Source organism: Petromyzon marinus, chromosome 50, assembly GCF_048934315.1.
Source record: "Petromyzon marinus isolate PM22_M1 ecotype Great Lakes invasive population chromosome 50, UKy_Petmar_22M1.pri1.0, whole genome shotgun sequence".
NCBI lineage: Eukaryota > Metazoa > Chordata > Hyperoartia > Petromyzontiformes > Petromyzontidae > Petromyzon > Petromyzon marinus.
This window is the reverse complement of record NC_133716.1, coordinates 4,925,561-4,943,503: the sequence shown is the minus strand read 5'-3', so window position 1 is coordinate 4,943,503 and position 17,943 is coordinate 4,925,561. Positions and strand designations below refer to the sequence as shown.

Below are 17,943 nucleotides of genomic sequence, written 5' to 3'. Positions count from 1 at the left end.
CAAACCCCCACGTCATCCCCCCAACCCCAACGTCACCCCCCTACCTCATCCCCCCCAACCCCCACGTCACCCCCCACCCCCCAAACCCCCCGCGTCATCCCCCCAACGCCAACGTCACCCCCCCCACCACCTCATCCCCCCCAACCCCCACGTCACCCCCAACCCCCCAAACCCCTCGCGTCATCCCCCCCAACGCCAACGTCACCCCCCCCACGTCATCCCCCCCAACCCCCACGTCACCCCCAACCCCCACGTCACCCCCAACCCCCCAAACCCCCCGCGTCATCCCCCCCAACGCCAACGTCACCCCCCCCCACCACCTCACCCCCCCCAACCCCCACGTCACCCCCAACCCCCCAAACCCCTCGCGTCATCCCCCCCAACGCCAACGTCACCCCCCCCCCACCACCTCATCCCCCCCAACCCCCACATCACCCCCAACCCCCCAAACCCCCCACGTCATCCCCCCCAACGCTAACGTCACCCCCCCCCACCACCTCATCCCCCCCAACCCCCACGTCACCCCCAACCCCCCCACGAGGCGACACATCCGGCCACCCTCGCTTCGCGTGACGCCTGAACCCCGCTACCCCCCCTCCCCCCAATTGGCCCGCGTGAGCCGTCACGTGGGGCTCGCGCAGCCAGTCGCGCGGGGGGGGGGGCGGAGCTTCGTTCTCTGCGCGTCACCACACGACGCAGGGAGACGGAGAGAGAGGCGCTTAGCCATGGCCGCTCTCACTTGCCAGCGTCGTAGCAGCAGCAGCAACAACAGCAACTGTGGTCGTCGTCGTCCTCCTTCTGCTCCACCTCTGCGTCTCCTCGCGCCACTCGTGCTCCTCGGCCTTGCTCTGCGCACCGGCGAGGCGCGCAAGCACCACCTCAGCCTGCGGGTGAGCGAGCGAGCGGGTCGGTGATGGCGGGTGAGGGCGGGTCGGTTGTGGGACTCTTGTGAGGGTTGTAGGATCGGTGGTTTGGTGGTGGTGGTGGTTGTTGTTGTTGATGGGTGGTTGTTGATGGTGGTTGGTGTGGAAGCGGTGGCGTAGCGTTACGCGGCGCTCCGCGCTACGAACCCGGCCGCCCCGAGTTCGATCCCCGTTCGCGGCCAACACCGGTGACGATTGTCTTAACCGGTCCTGGGCCTCCCCTAGGTAGAGTCGGCGTCGAATGAGTACCCGGTGCGGTGTGTAAACATCGCCACTGGGGAGACAAAGGCGGCCGGGCGTGGTGTTGGACACCCCATCCGCCGCCGTGCGGGCCTTCGTAGGTTCCGCTGCACGCTAACAGCACTTGGCCCAACAGGCTCTGACGGGGGGCATCTTTGGTGATGGTGACACAGGCAGGCGAATGGAGAATGGCGAGTTTAAGATTTTATTCCCGTCGTAGTAGGTAGGGTTCCGTCTGCTGGCACGGTGGTTTTGAACCTCCCGATAATTCCCACTGCAGCTTTTACCGGGTCAAGCTGCGGCTATTAAAGTTGCTTCGCCGCTGAACGCTCGTTCACCACCCGACCGTTTAATTTTGGCTGCGTGGGGTGGTTGATGGTATTACGACACAACTCCGGTTAGATTTCCCAAAGGTGGCCTTAAAAACCAACGATTGATTGTAAATAGTTTTAACGGTATGAACAACGCTAACGTTTGAAGCAGTGGATGTTAAGGGTGCATATGCAAGCTGGCGGCATTGATACCGTGTAGGAGAAATATCTTACTTGAACGTGAACGTCCTCAAAACCCAACGCGTTTCGTGAGGGTTGCTTTGACCATACTTCACCGCGCCGGGCAATGCAGGTCGGCCCATGATCGGATCGGATATCACTCCTGCCGCTGTCGTTAGCCGTGATTTTGCGAATTAAATTGGGTTATTGAGGTTCATTGGGCAGTGCAGTGCTGACCACTGTGCTACCAACCGCGAGTCTTCGTATGACACCTTAGGGACTCATTTGCTTTCATAGTCGCTTATAACAACAGTGTATTCTCGGTTGCCCTCATTCTGGCCCTGTAGATTCGCTATACCCCATCACCGCTACTGTAATAAACAAAACAAAAAAACATCTTCAAACACTGCTCGATGTTGGGGGTCACACATTTTTGTGCGGGCCTTTTACGATGCGATCACGATTTAAATTCTGTTCAAATCCGGGAGTGGAGCGGTGAACTCGGCGATGACCAGAGTTCAGTTTCAGGCCACGGCTACCATCAGTGGCAAAGTGACATTACGAATCTGACCTGGGCCTTCCAACCCCGCACTGGAACCAGCGTGGGTGAGGTATGGGCCAAATTACCTCCAAGACTAAACGTGGTTTTGGTGGGAGCCCTTCACTCGCAAGCAGTACAACGGCATAGGGATGTAAGTAACTCAACCTTTTTTCTTTAGCTAAATAAATGTTTCGTGCATTTGCATTGAGTGTGAATTTAACGTGGTCGGTTTTCTGCACCGTAAATAAAAAAAGTCAATCTTAACTTTCATCGAATGGTACACGTGCGTTAATAACCCCATTCATCGTGGGACCTCCTTTGCCAGTACCAAAATATGAGAATAGGGTTTTCCCCCTTTTATCTGGCTACAAAACAGGTGTTAAGTTGTTAAAACACCAAACGGAAACCTTTTACAAGGAATCATTTCTGCATTAACCACAATAGTTGTCAAAATGCAAACAAAAAACACTCTGATAATATATGCATTGTCTTTGAAACTGATTGGTCCACACCAGAGACAGCTTTCTTTTGAGCCTCGTCTCAAACGGTGTTAGATCAGAGGACGCCAAAAGGCGTACAGCCCCATTCACTTACTTATTTTACATGGAAGCCTATGTACGGGCAACCTCTCCAAAATGTGAACTCAATCCTTTGGGCTCGTGTTACCACTGTTTCGGTTTTCCCTGTGGCCACCAGACCCTGTCTGCCAATGGCCGGTACGTGATTGTAATGAGAACCTCGGTTGACTGGTTTATTGAAGACGTTGCTTTGGGGGGAGTGTGGCGCGAGGGATAAAATGCATCGATTCCGTGAATTAATATTTATTCCTTAGCTTAACATGCCGTCGCTCGTATGTCGAGGTAGGTATCCATTATTTTCCATTCGTATTGTATGCACAGTCGAGAAAGCTCGATTAAATAATGTTTGAAGGCACTGGGAAAAAATCAATGTTAAGATTGTTAAGCCCCTTTGTCTAGTCACTGCTGGATGCAGGCACCTCCACGCCGTGTCGGTCGTGGGGTTTTTTTCTCGTGACCATACTTCACCACATTGGCCAGGGGGCGCATGGTGATATTGAATGCCAGATCGTGGAAACTGTAAAATTGTGTGCGAGTGGGGATTTATTTTAAACACATAAAAATGGGATCATTGTAAGGAGGCACCACTCTAAACTAAAAACTACACGTTTTTTTATTTTACCAGGTTAAGGCCCACTGAGCTTATATAGCTTTTTTTTCAGAAGCAACCTGGCCACAAATTATAGCTCAACGAAGTGGCGTATTATCGGGTGGACTTTTATAGCTGCCAAGTTCTCTTAAACGCACGTTTCTAAATGCGGAGGTAAAAACCGAAGGTTATAACCAGACGACCCAGAGGAAAATCAACGCGTCCACGGAGAGAGAGAGACACGCAAACTCCAAATATATCGCAAGCTTTAGGGTCTAATTGGGTCACGTGACCCCAGAATCCATTGCAGGTGCCACAGTACCCACTCGCTCATCCTCGAATGGAATTACGGATTGTGACATTGTTAGGGTGATGGGCGGGGGGGGGCATGGTGGGACAAATTGTGAGGGAGATGGGGGGGGGGGTGCATGGTGGGACAAATTTCTAGCGAGATGGGGAGGTGGCATGGTGGGACAAATTTCTAGCGAGATGAGGAGGTGGCATGGTGGGACAAATTTCTAGCGAGATGGGGAAGTGGCATGGTGGGACAAATTGTTAGGGAGATGGGGGGGGTGCATGGTGGGACAAATTTATAGCGAGATGGGGAGGTGGCATGGTGGGACAAATTGTTAGGGAGATGGGGAGGTGGCATGGTGGGACAAATTGTTAGGGAGATGGGGGGGCATGGTGGGACAAATCGTGAGGGAGATGGGGGGGGTATGGTGGGACAAATCGTTCGGCGCCCACTGTACAGCAATTTGCTTGTTAGGTTTTATGTTTAAACAGTGCAACTGCAGAGCACTTAGCTGCTGACCGTGGCAGACGGTCACGCTGCCCTCCAGCTATTCAGCCGCCCACGTTGACTCTTTAACTCCGAAACGCTGCGTGTGCGTACACATCCCGCTCGACGCGACAAGAGACGATACGCCGTGTTTAGTTTGATCCCCGTCCCCCTACGCACGCCCGATTAGCACGGTTGGCTACGTACGATGAGAAAGAAGTTCGACATACATTCGTGCGTCCGCCGTCCGTTGCCACGTCGATAGTTGCTGATGCTGTCGTGGGGGAATGTGTCTATGCCAAGACTTCACAAACCACCCCAGGGTTTTTTTTTTAATGTTCGTGCCAGACGTGTCGAGAGGAGAGAGGTCACGTGAAAGACGATTTCATACAGGTCACAGCAGGTTTATCCAAAACAGGTCGACAGACGGGTTGTCAACTTAAGTATGTGCGCTTGTAACTGCCCCCTTTTGTCAGTCCACTGCTGGATGAGGGTCTCCCCCACACCGCCATCATCAGTAGCGAATATATCAACCATTCTTGGCACTCCCCCCCGTGATGACTCAGCCTTAAATGATGAGTACCTGATGCAGTGTGTAAACAGCCAGCACTTGGGGAGTCAAAGGTGGCCGGGCGTGGTTTTGCCCACCACCCACTCTTGCACCGTGCCGGCCTCCGTAGGTGCTCGCTTACTGCACTTGCCCCAACAGTCCATTAAAGGCTACACGGGGATTCTTTGTGTGTTTTTTTTGCGTGGCATTTCATACGCTCTACTTCGTTTGAGTGGAGAGCACCCTGGCACCAGCGGTGATTTGTTGGCGATTTGTTGGCGTTTATGACTAACTGGAGTGTGTGTACAGGTAAATCACCAGGTTCGTGCGCAGTTTGCTCAAGGATGTTGGCGCGGTGACGGTTTCACAGCCTAATAATCCCGCGCTATCGCAGGTGGTCCGCCCTCTACCACACCCCCCCCCCCGCTTTTTCTTTCCCCACCTATGTGGATGGAATGTTTGGGGTGGCATAGATTGCGGCGTTGAGGTCAGCAGCGATAACGCAACCACGTCTAATCCAGAAACCTTTATGGTGAATAAGCCTCCGTGTTTAACCGGCGACAAACGTTGCCCTGTCTCTGACCAGCTTCTTGAGATTGCGGTTAACGCCATGTAAATATCTAATCCGTTATCAGTTAATGCTCTCACCTTATTTTTAATTCCTGACTTTGTTTTCCCAGCTCTGCTGTTTATATCTGGATTCGAATTAACGACGCCAATTTCCGCCTGCGGGGGGGGGGGGGGTTTAGTTGTGCGTGTTTAAGGTAACATGAAAAGATGTAAATATGTGGCCCCATCACAGGACTGTTTCTGGAAAAAAATTCCACAGAGGAGGAACCACAAAACCACACGGGACTGTCGTCGACCTGAAGCCCTCTCGTCATTGCCAGCAGCCCTCGACGTTGGTGTTTGGCTCCTGAACAGATTGCTGCTGCTGTCATGTGCAAGAATAGCATCGGATTTTCGGACTACCCACTTCTGATGCGTTTTGTGTGGGTTTTTTTTTACTCAATTCGGTTTTTTCCAGTTTTTGAGCGGGTGAACATTTTGGTCTCGCGTGGCTAACGTTCTTTCTCGAACAAGTAAACGTTTGTTTCCCAAGCGTGGTTAAAGAAGACGCGAGTAATAATTCACCCCCCTCTCCCCATTTCACCATCATCAGCAATTATCAATCCACTGCTAGATGAAGGCCTCCCAAGCCGACACCATCTCTCGCAGTCTTGCGATGTAACAATCCACCTAGCACCTTTACACATACTTGTGTATGTATGTTGAACTTCTTTCGCACAGTACACGGCCAGCCGTGCTAATTGGCGGTGCGGGGGAAGGACAACAAAATAAACACAACAAGCAGTTCTAAAGGAATGAGTTTTCAATCTAGATTTGAAAGTGCTTAGCTCCAGTGGCATCGGAAGGAAGAGCGTTTCAGGCGGCCGCGGAAGCGAATCTGAACGCCGGCAGTGCAGTGACCATCTTTGTTCGATGGCTAGCCAAAAATTGCTTCCAGGATGACCGGGAATTAGCGTGATGGTTTATGCTCGTTGACGAGATCAGCAAGGTGTTGTGGTTCATTTGTGGCAATCACTTTGTGTGTAATGAGCATGGCCGAATAATACATGAGCCGATATCATCGCTCCATGTACACGGGAGACACCACTGCGATCATTGGTCTTGACCATCGGCCCATCATCCCCCCCCGCCCAGCAATGCGTTCTGCCCAAACCCACTTGCTCATCTTGAATCAATGTCCTCGAACTTCCATACGTTATCAAATACACATTCCACTTCCTGCCTCTCAGTTTAACTCCGAGTGTGCATCTCTCTCTGTTCTTTAAAAGGTGCACCCAGCTCGGAATGTAACTGAGAAAATAGTATTTTATTTTTACTTTTCCCATGGTAAAAACGTTGCAAGTGGGCAGTCACATTCACGCGCTCTACCAGAGCAGGAGATTCAGCGTGTGCAACGCGCGCAGCCCTCGTGACTGCGAGATGACTTGCGCTGAGGGATGAGCCTCCCGACGACGACGTGCCGCTCACCACCTTGCTTATGCTCATGGCAGTCCATAGATACGAAGATAACGTTTGTTGGTAAACGTATTTACAAGCGGCTATCGCTGCTGGCGATGATGCCGCTGCAGATGGCTATGAAGCTCGATGATCCTGAAGCAGCCGTATCCTGCCGCAGCCGGGACATGGAAGGCCTGGAACTGGTGGCTGGGATGGTTCTAGTGCAGCGTGTTGGTGTCTGCGTTATCGATGCATTCGCTGATGGTTGCGTTGTTCTTCAAGGTGTTTGACCCCTGTGTCGCATAAGGAGCGCCATTGTGGGCGGCCGCTCGCCACCGCCGCCGACGTTCACGCAAAAACTCAAGGGACGCTCGACCATTAGAAACAATCTCAATACCCGTCCCTTCGACACGTGTCAGATTTTCAGGGATGCGACTTGTTTGTATGATGATGATACAAAATCGGCTTTCTTTTCACCGCTCGAGCGTTTGTGCCGGGCGAGTACCGTAAACAGGATACGATGTGGGCATCAGTGGAGGGCGGTGCAACATCCATTGCCGGAACTGTATTTTGTATGTATGTTCAACTTCTTTCTCACCGGACCTAGAAAACAATGCTAATTTGAGGTGCGGGGGAAGGACAATACAAACTAAACACCACAAATAACAAGCAGTTCTAAAGAAATGAGTTTTCAATCGAGATCATTCATATCACTTCTCTCGCTCGTGGTGCATTCCTCAAATCGTGCGTGCCAGAATTGTAACTCTTCACAGTTGGTGCAAAGTCAAGTGTTTTCTTTTCTCCTAGGCTAATAGCGCAAGACATAACTGTGAGCGAGACGGAACATATGTGAGAGGGCACCGATTGTACGAATACGTCGGTGCGATGACATGGGCGGTGCACACAGCAGCCCAGACGGCAGTCTAAACAAGAGGGGACGGTGCCAGTGAGATGGCACAAGGATCGTGACCGCGAATTCAAAAGCCATGACCGCGACTCGTGACATTGTTCCGAATTCCGGGGCAGGGTAGAGCTGGTGGGGAGAGTGCTCGCACGTATCGGTGTTGCTGCCCATGTTAATGTTTGTCCCACGCCACAGTGCAACGACGTCTTCTTGGCGCGGTTAATCGTGATGGAGAGCAACGGCCGTAACGTGACGCGGACGTGGTTTAACGAGCCGCGTCACGAGTAGCGGCGCGGTGCAATCGTCGCCGTGATGATGTGGATGATGAATTGAGCCGCTGTGTTCCACGGTACTGTTCCGGGGTGACCGCAGTCGCTTACTGTACCAGAGATTTGTTTATTTTCATTTGTGCATGAAATATGCACATCTGCTGCCATGGTTTTTGTGCAGTGGATGCGGTTTCGGGTTGTTGCCCATGTGCTTCGTGGAAAGCTGATGCCAGGGATCTTCTTGATGGGGTGCCATGGTCGCGAGATGTTAACTACCTTGCCTGGTATGCAGGAGGTTGTTGGTTCAATCCCAACCCTGATGCCTGCTGTTTATTTGGAGTTTGAATGTTCTCCCTGTGCTTGTGTGGCTTTTTCTCTGCGTTCTCCGTTTTTTTCCCTCCACATTGAGAAATTTGCTTTCAGAATATTTGGCTGGTATAAATTTCCACGTGGTGAGCCATTTCTTTGAGCTATCATTCGTGGCCAGGTCGCTTCTGACAGCGATATAGCTCAGTAGGCCTTACCTGGTAAAATTTTAATAGTTTAGTGTTAGTTTCTGCATTGCGTCTTTTACGGGATGTTTGCTTCTGACTTATGCTAAGCTTAATTCGGCATTTCCAAGCGTCATCGTCGGGGTTTGAACGGTCATGATTCACGCTCGCGTTTCAATTCGGCACTTAATTGTTTAAGTCTCGTCTGTTTTGTATTTTTCTCAGAAGACGTTGGCAGTGCTTACACCTCGCGTCGATTTTGTCACACTGTAAAATAAAAATAAATCACGTGCGAGCTGACATTTGTGACGGGATACATATTTTGTTCAATGTTAATTCGTGTTTGTGCGGTACAGTTGATCATCGATTATCCGGCGCGCGATTATCCGCCTTCCAACTTTATCTGGCAGTCCCGGGCCGATCTGGCAAATGCGGCACCGTGTGCTTGACAAAAAAAGTACCGACGCTTGAGTTCAGTGTTAAATTACATACAACTAAAACAATGAAGATACTGCACGTATATACATCACCCCATGCAGAGTCTTCGAGATTGGAGAGGCAAGTCCAGGTAGTCCCCGACTTACGATGGAGATGCGTTACGACGACCCCATCGTAAGTCGAAGATGGCCCTAGCCTACCCAGGAGTCTTAAAGAATGGTGATAATTTAGCAAAACAGAGCAATTTACAGTACCGTGCTGTATAAACTATATACTGTATGTATTTATTAATTACAATACTGTATTGCACAGTAAAATTTAAAGTAAAAAAACAAGGTTAATTCTTAGCCTACCTATATGAACTGCAATTTCATAGAAAGTTTTTTCAGGAAATAATCCTATCTGCTATAAAAAAACTTTTAACATGCATTGAACGTATGTGTCTTATCGTGGTAATCCTAAAATGAAATCGCTCAAACTATGTATCATACATGCATTGAACGTATCGTAACGTATCATATTCTACTGTACTCACCAAGATTCTGTCCGTCGTCTGCATACTTTAACGATGTTAAGGTTCTAGATTTTAAGCTTTCGTGACTGCAAGGATTAATACTTTTTGTGTTTTTTTCGGTAAAGTCACGTAGGTGAAATGAAAGAGAATAATTAAATCACGACGTTTCAGAGGCAACACGGAAGCTTGTGTTGCCTCCGAAACGTCGTGATTTAATTGTTCTCTTTTATTTTATTTTACCTACGTGACTTTACCGATGTTAAGGTTGTTGATGGCTACATTAACTTAGTTGTCGGAAGAGGAGGATGGCGATGATAAAGTGCAGTATCGTACCTCGTACGCTGCTGCATTTGCCTGCCGCGCGAAATTAAAAACATTTTACAATTTTGTCATCGCTATCGCCATCGTAAGATCGAAATATCGTAAGTCGGACCATCGTAAGTCGGGAACTACCTGTATGGTCCAGTAAACGCAGTAACTTTTTACAGTCGAATTTTTTTTGTCTATTTATCCCACTTTCGTATAGTAAACACATTTAAAACACTAAAAAAAATATGACGCCTAAAAACATAAACTAAAATACAATAACGACGATGTAGTGATTATTTGGCGTTAGTGAAAATCCGGCGGCCCCCTCCGGCCCCCCCCCCCCCCCCCGGAGCCACCGGATTATCGGTGATCGACTACTTTCTATTTTTGTCATTTTGGCGACCCGGGTCACTGTTGCCAGTGGGACTCTCTTGGCCTCTCGAGTTCCCTCCTGGATAAACAAAACACTTGAACTTGCACTCGATATTACGTGCTTGCGTGTGTGTGTGTGTGTGCACGTGCGTGCGTTTGAATGTTTACAACAGGAAGACACCAGGAGTCAGGTGCAGTTGAGTACGTTCGGCTACGAGAAGGGAGGGACTCTGTCTGTGCGGCTCACGCTGCTGAAGCTGGGCAACCCCAAGCCGGCGGAGAAGTCGGTGAGAACGCGCACGCACGGACGCACGCACACGGAGGAACGAGTGACACATGCGTGTGTCTCTGTGTTGCCATCACGTTGCTGGGTGCAGGACCGAAGGCTTAAAGTATCAACTGGCCAGCAACAACGTAGCACGGTCACGGTTGTAAAAGTTAAAGAGTTAACAAGTTTATAAGAATAATGAACTAGCGAAAAAGAGATGATGGGAGGGAATTTCAAAGTGCTCAAAACAATGAGTGGAGCGCCAGGCGGCTAAAATTCAGCAAGTTGGCACAGTGAGGGGCCCCAGCTGATGCATCTGTCAGTCATCTCAGTCGATCAACCCATGGAACCTGGGTCTGTCCCATCACTTCCTGTCAGCGAGCCTTCGACACTTGACGTGGCCCCAAAGTACACCTGGCCTGGCACAAGTGCTGTGGTAACGTCACCGCTACTTCTTGGCAAATGGCAGCGGTTGTTGTTGTTGAATAGTTGGATGAATGAGTGGTTGGGTGGATAAGTGAGTGTGTTATTGTGACCTGCAGTGCGGTTGTTGGATCCATCGTATGGATGGGATGGAACGGAAAGTCTCCTGGTAGATGGGAGTCCTCCACGTTGGTGGAGGTATCAACTGTGCGGTTATGTATTTTTTGCTAATTTTTATGCTAATTCCTTTGTCAAGGCGCTCTGCTTCCTCTCACACAGCTTAAAGGTCGCGGTCTGAGCTTGGCTGTGTTCACTCAAACGCTGTCCTCTAGACAGTCTGGTCCCTTCACCTGATGAAGGCCACTTGTGTTGTGGCCGAAACGTCGTGAATTTTTTATTTTTTGTTGTTTTTTACGTGACTTTACAGAATAGAACCAAAGAGTATATATTTTTTGTCACTCCGATGTGCCGCTGATGTGTGGGGCAGCAGCGCGAATTCTCCGGGGGACAATTTGACTTTTTGGGCCAGCACCGAATTCCCCCCGCCGGAATGAGGACCGAGCGGCAATGTGGAGTTTTACACCCACTTGAGAAAGGACAGCCGTAAAAGAAAAAGAGAAGGAACGGTCTTGCAAACTTCCGTGCCATGAGCCTCACTCCCCCCCAACCCTTAACCTCTCCCCCTTCACCAACCTGCAATGATGACCAGCGTGGTGAAGTATGGCCAAACAAACTGCTATAACCGACACGGTATGGGGGATGTCTTCGTACAAGAGTGGTGCTGACAAATGGCTGTAAATCATTAATATTGCTCGAAGGTGCATGTTAAGACACTGCCTTGAAGTGGTGTTGACCTCTCTTTCTCTCCCTCCCCCTCTCTCTCACTGACTCGTGTCTGCAGGTGGGGTTCAGCCTCTACAAGGCCAAGAACGACGGTCTGTCCTCCTATCTGGTAAGGAAGTGGTGACTGCCACGAGCGAACCACCAGGCGCCAGGTGGTGCCCCGGGGACCTAATAAAATATATTTTATTTATTTGTGCACAGGCACGGATAACTTGCAACCCCGATAACCTGTCCACGGATAATGGCTCGTTAACTATGCGCGTGCGTGTCTGTGCACCTAGCCTGGCACAAGCGCCGTGGTGACGTCACCGCCACTTCGCGGCGAACGACAGTTGTCTTTGGAGATGGGTGGCGCAGTGGTTAGTGCTTGGTGCTACGATCCTAGCCACACTCGACTTCAATTCCCGCTCGCGGCCGATAACCGGTTAATATTCACACCGGTCCTGGGGCTCTCTTGCGAGGACACGAGAACAAGTAGAACCCTCCTTAACGACCACCCCTGTTAACGACTAATCGCTTAACGACAGGCCTCCATAGAGCCCAATACAGTATGATAATGTAGTGTATAGTAGTTTAGTGTATAGTAGAACCCCCCTTAACGACCATCCCTGTTAATGACTGTATCATAGTGCAGTGTGTAGTAGTGTAGTGTAGAATGTAGTGTATAGTAGTGTAGTGTGTAGTGTATAGTAGTGTAGTGTATAGTGTAGTGTATAGTTGTGTAGTGCCTCCACAGAGCCCAACGTGTTCGCTTACCGACCATTCCCCTGTTAACGACAGGCTGTTGTAGGTACAGTAAATATGAATGCATTGATTAACCTTGTTTTTTTAATTTTATGTGTTTATAATGTTGTTGCTATCTTTATATATGAGGGTCCACTGTTTAAATAAGACAAAGTACGTTTTTTGGTTGAAAAAGGGTCACTCTTGATGCTGTCAGAACAAATTAAGCCTTTAACGTGCATTCCCTATACTCGCTTAACGACCAAATCACTTAACGACCGGTGTCGTGGAACCAATCACCGTCGTTGAGAGGGGTTCTACTATACCTGGTGCCACTGGTAGACAATAGTCTGAGCCCATAATTGGCAATAAGTTACGGCAAAGCAGTTATAAGTGACTCAGAATTGTGCGCAGTTGCATATACAGTCCACGACTTCCCTGAAGGCATCGACACCTTCAGCGAGCGCGATGCCGATCACACAACGCGGTTCGAATTCGACTCTCGATCGGTGGCTGCGCCATCGCCGCACTCGCGTCGAATAAAAAGAAAGGGACAGGTCCTTACTTACTAACAACTCCTATCATTTCATTTTTCTATGCTGGAGGGGTTGCCCCCCTACCTGAAAATCCTGGCTCCGCCATTGCCTGGTGCTGTGCGTAATGGGGAGAGAAAGGCGGGCTGGGCGTATGGTGTTGGTCGCCCCACCCCGCTCGTGCATCGCACCGGCCTTCATCGGTGCTACTCGCTGCTGGCAACAGCACCTGCCCCCACCCCCCCTCCCCCAATGGTGTGCTTGTTGAGGCTGTACGCGTTGGGGTGGGGTGAATCTTTGTCTTTGTGCGGTGCGCGCGCAAGGAGACGGATGTGGAGAGGTGCATGCTGCGGGAACAGACGCACGACCCCGTCACCCTCTTCACGTTCGACTTTGCGCGCAGCAGGTTCGTTTCCTTGGCGGAGGGGGCGCCGCCCCGACTAATCGCTCGCCGCACGTTGCCCCACGCCGGCTTTGTCCGTCTTGTTAACAAGGGCGCTTGACGACCGCGATCCACGGGCCCGCTGGACGCGCTGCGGCCTCTAATTTTTGTTCCGTTTTGGCGTCAATCCCCACATGGGTGTCACGCGACTTCCGCCACCGCTGTCTGCACGGCACAGTCGGGGGTGGCACAGCTGGTGTACCTGCCAGCAATCTCAGCCGGTGAACCCACGGCACCTGGGTCTGTCCCGTGACCTCTTGCCAGCGGCGAGCCTTCGACACGTCACGTGGCCTCAAAGTGCACCTGGCCTGACACCGGCGCCGTGGTGGCGAATGGCGGCTGTTTTTGTTGTTGTGCGGTGCCTTGAGATGCCGCGGCGTTTCAAAGGCGGGCGCAAAATCCGACTCGTGCGTTCCAGTTTGTGTTTACGTATGTGTGTTGAACTCCTTTAGCACCGTACGTCGCCAGCTGCGCTAATCGGGCGGTGCAGGGGGAAGGACAACAAACTAAATACAAGCAGTTGTAAAGAAATGAGTTCTTACTGTAGTATAGAGGTGCAGTGTATTGTGTAGTTTATGGTGTAGTGTACAGTAGTGTAGTATATACTAGTGTAGTGTATAGTGTAGTGCCTGTTGAACTTCTTTCGCACCGCACGTAGCCAACCGCGCTGCACGGGGGTGCATGCGGAAGGACAACAAAATAAACACAACAAAAATTGGTTTTAAAGAAATGAGTTTGTGGAGCGGTCCTGTGGGGGGACACGCTTTGTGAGAGGTCACGAGGTTAGCCGGCTGCCCATAAGCGTGTTGGTCGTCAACGCGTTAGTTGCTATTCCGTAAAGAGAGTGGGGGCTGCGTGGTTTGGTACTCAAAAACTCTCGACGGTCGAAGACTTCCGCTGGCTTAATGAGTCCCATGCTGCTGCCTGTTACCATTAATCGCTCGAGTAACCTCAATTTCTTTAGTTGAGTTTCCCGATTTCGAGTCGGACGCAATGAAATATCCCCCCCCCTCTCTCCACCCGATGAATAAATACTGTTCTCGCATTTTTCTCACATCTCCTTAAAAGGCAGCAGTCGCATATCTGACTGAGAGCTTTGTGAATATAATTGTTGTTGTCGTTTGTTGTTTGAGCCCTCCAATTTGCAATCTCTCCCGACCAATCATTGACCTACATTCGGATTGTTTGTCCAGCTCTCCATGTCAGGCTGTGCCTCTCAAAAAAAAACAAACCCCCAACTTGCATTTTGGAAAAGTGAACACCCAAAAATGCAGTGAGTTCTGCTATAACGTCTCGTGCTGTTTTCACAACGCGAATTGGATGTAACGCGATCGAGCGAACGGATGTACGTCACACGAGTAGGAATAAGCGGTCGTGCGGCTGCCTCGGTGTAGCGTCATCGCATTGGGATGCTGCTAGATGCTTCTAGACGCTACCCCACACGCGCGCGTGCCTCGCTCTTCGTTCGGCCTGCGTACGCATCTCACGTGTAACTATCGGGGACTTTACTCTACGTAATATATCATTTATTGCAACGCAGCCGCCACCGCACTGCAGGAGAAACACGCTGTCCGTAGTTTTGCCAACTCTCGTCGAGTTGCCGAATCGATCCACTGCTCTTGGTTCTCGGGGGTTCCAAGCGGAGCGGCCGAACCGACGTGCGTGCACCGCCGGTTAAACGTTCATTGGCATTGCCCCCCACAGCGTCGTCATCAAACTCCCGAGCAACCAGACGCTGGGCGACGCGCTGCGCGTCTTCGGCAACGAGAGCGAGTACAACCGGACGAGGCCGTCGGCCGCCGCCGTGAAGGTCGCGAGCCACGGCAAACCGGGCGACGGTGCTGCGGGGGCAGCGGCTGACACGGCTGCTGATGGCACGAAGGAGGTGGGTGTCTATACGTGTGTCTGTGTGTATCTACGTGTGTCTGTGTGTGTGTATCTACATGTGTCTGTGTGTGTGTATCTACGTGTGTCTGTGTGTGTGTATCTACGTGTGTCTGTGTGTGTGTATCTACCTGTCTGTGTGTCTACGTGTGTCTGTGTGTTTATGAACCCGGCGACTGGAATTGGATTCCCGAGCACGGCCAACACCTTTGATAATTATCTGAACCGGTCCTGGGCCTCACCTAGGTCGACTCAGCCTCAAATGAGTACCTGGTGCGGTGTGTAATCATTGCCACTGGGGACACAAAGGCGGCCGAGTGTGGTGCTGGCCACCCACCCCCTCGTGTGCCGTTCCGGCCTTCCCAGGTGGTGCTCGCTGACATCTCGCCACGGTGGCTAGGAGATGTTAACTACCTCGCCTGGTATGCAGGAGGTTATGGGTTTGATTCCGACCATGACGCCTGCTGTATATTTGGAGTTTGCATGTTCTGCCCGTGGTCGCATGGAATTTTTTTCCGGATACTCTGGTTTTTCCTTCCACATTTAGAATCAACGTGCATTTAGGGTATTTGGCTGCTATAAATTTGCACGTGATCAGCCACTTCGTTGTGCTAAGGTTTCTTTTAAAATGGAGCGATTTAGCTCAGTGGGCCTTACCTGGTAAGATAAAGATAGTTCATAGTTTTAATAGTTATACAGTTTCATAGGTGCTCGCTGACAGCTCTTTCCCCAACAGTCTGTTAAGGCTATACGGGTTGTCTGTGTGTGCATCTCTAGGGTGGCGACGCCTCCGGTACGGAGAAGGATGTGTCTAAAGAGGGCGACCAGACGGTCGCCAAAGTGCCTTCCGACCCCAAGGGCACCTCTCACGTTTCCAAACGGGACGCCGACAAAGGTGGCAAGGACGCGGCGGAAGATCCCGGTGCCGGCGCCGCCGCCGCCAAGGAGGCTCCCAAGGATGCTCCCAAGGACGATAAGAAGGAGGAGGAGAAAAAAGACTCTCAACCGGCTGTGCCCGGCAACCCCGCGGTGCAGCTGCTGCCACTCCGGTTCAACAAAACCGACGGGACCTACGCCATGGAGGCAAGTCCACGCGTGCTGCTCGTCCACTCGTGCTGTTTGTCCGTGGCGATTCTTTCAAAGTTTGTGTGTGTCTGTAGCCGTGTGTGCGTATGTACTTGTGTGTGTATGTAGCCTTGTGCGTGTCTGTGTTTAGCAGTGTATGTGTGTCAGTGAGCCTCCTGTCAGCGAGCCTTTGACACTTCACGTGGCCTCAAAGTGCACCTGGCCTGGCATAGGCGCCGTGGTGACATCACCGTCACTTAGTGGCGAATGGCGGGTATTGGTGTGTGTTTGTTGGGAGCGGGAGTGTAGCGGTTAGCGGTCTGCCATTTGAACCTGGCGACCCGAGTTCGATTCTCGCTCACGGACAACACCAGTGACGATTATCTAAACTGGTCCTGAGCCTCCCCCGAGATCAACTCGGCCTCAAATGGAGGAGACAAAGGCGGCCCGGTGTGATGCTGGCCACCCACCCCCTCGTGTGCCGTCCTGGCATTCATAGGTGCTGCTACTAACAACAGAATTTGCCCCAAAAGTGTGATAAGCCTTTCTGGGGGATCTTTGTCTTTGCTGTTGCTTTAACGGAAACGTTTGTGTCACCGGTTGGGTCCACTGCGCTTTCGCCATGTTCACGCGTGGTAAACACATTCTCCTGCGGAGGGAGCTGGTAGGAACGTTGGGTTGCTCGGTCAATGGCCAGGGTCAACGGCGGCACCACGTGGTGTATTCCGCAAATATGCCCGACTGTGAGGGCGGGCACAAGCCGGCGTGAGTTGGTTAAACGTTGAGTTTTATAAGGGCACCACGGGGTGACCAGCCCCTCCCCACCCAGCCCCACCCCTCCCACCCCCCACCCAGCCCCACCCTCCCCACCCAGCCCCTCCCCACACTCCCCACCCAGCCCCTCCCCACCCTCCCCAGGCCCTCCCCACCCAGCCCCTCCCCTCCCCACCCAGCCCCACCCTTCCCATTTTTGGATGCACGACGGACGGATGGACACAATAATCCCCTGTGGGCTGGTGTAACCAGGAGGTTTCTACCAATATTATCGAACGTTCTATCCTGTCGTCATGATCGGCCATTGTCTATCCACTGCTGGATGAACGCCTCGCCACCGCCGTCCCTTTGCAGTTCAGTGCCGCTACCGTCCCTCTCACTGTCATGTGGGAACTGATCTCAACGCTCCTGTCTCCACGGGGGGGGATCGTTTTGTCTCCCTACAACTGCGTTCATCCGCGCCTCTGATTGGCACGGTTGGCTACGTACGCTGCGAAAGAAGATCAACATACATACGTTACATATGCGTGCCGCACGATAGCGTTGGTCACGTGTGGCGTTTGAAAGCAGTCGCGTAACTGACTGCTAGGTTGTGTGGGTGGACAGCACAGGGCAGTGCAGCCATACCCAATGTTGTACCATACTACTGCTGTGCTCCCGCATCTATGCTTATGCCGGCCTTCACGAACCAACGCGTATAAGTATGGTCAAATAGACTCTGACCCGCATGGTCTCGGGAGGCCCGCATTCCAGCAGCGGATTGACAAAAAAAATGGCTGGACATACATGTTGTGAATCTGGTGGTCATTCATAATTAACAATTTAGTACATTCGGCGTTTTGCACCGCCGTTGCGTTACTCAAGGCGCCGTCTGCCGTGGCGCCGCGGCACGGCGAGATTGTGCGACTTGGGAAATTTTTTTGCTAGCGATGCCGGCGCACACGACGGTGGGCCTGCTCGTTCCAAATATGGCGCCAATGGACGGAGTATT

At 51.5% G+C, this 17,943-nt stretch overlaps 1 protein-coding gene across 1 annotated transcript in view; it reads left to right on the top strand.

Annotated features, from left to right (window-relative positions):
- Positions 1-658: 658 nt before the first annotated feature.
- LOC116953198 (protein GPR107-like) overlaps positions 659-17,943 on the top strand; it is a 39,192-nt gene continuing 21,907 nt past the window's right edge. Inside the window, exons 1-6 of the mRNA XM_032973154.2 lie at positions 659-890; positions 10,171-10,284; positions 11,590-11,640; positions 13,111-13,193; positions 14,934-15,114; positions 15,891-16,196. Of these exons, the coding sequence (XP_032829045.2) occupies positions 726-890; positions 10,171-10,284; positions 11,590-11,640; positions 13,111-13,193; positions 14,934-15,114; positions 15,891-16,196 (900 nt within the window). The 5' untranslated portion in view covers positions 659-725. The remainder of the gene's footprint in view (positions 891-10,170; positions 10,285-11,589; positions 11,641-13,110; positions 13,194-14,933; positions 15,115-15,890; positions 16,197-17,943) is intronic.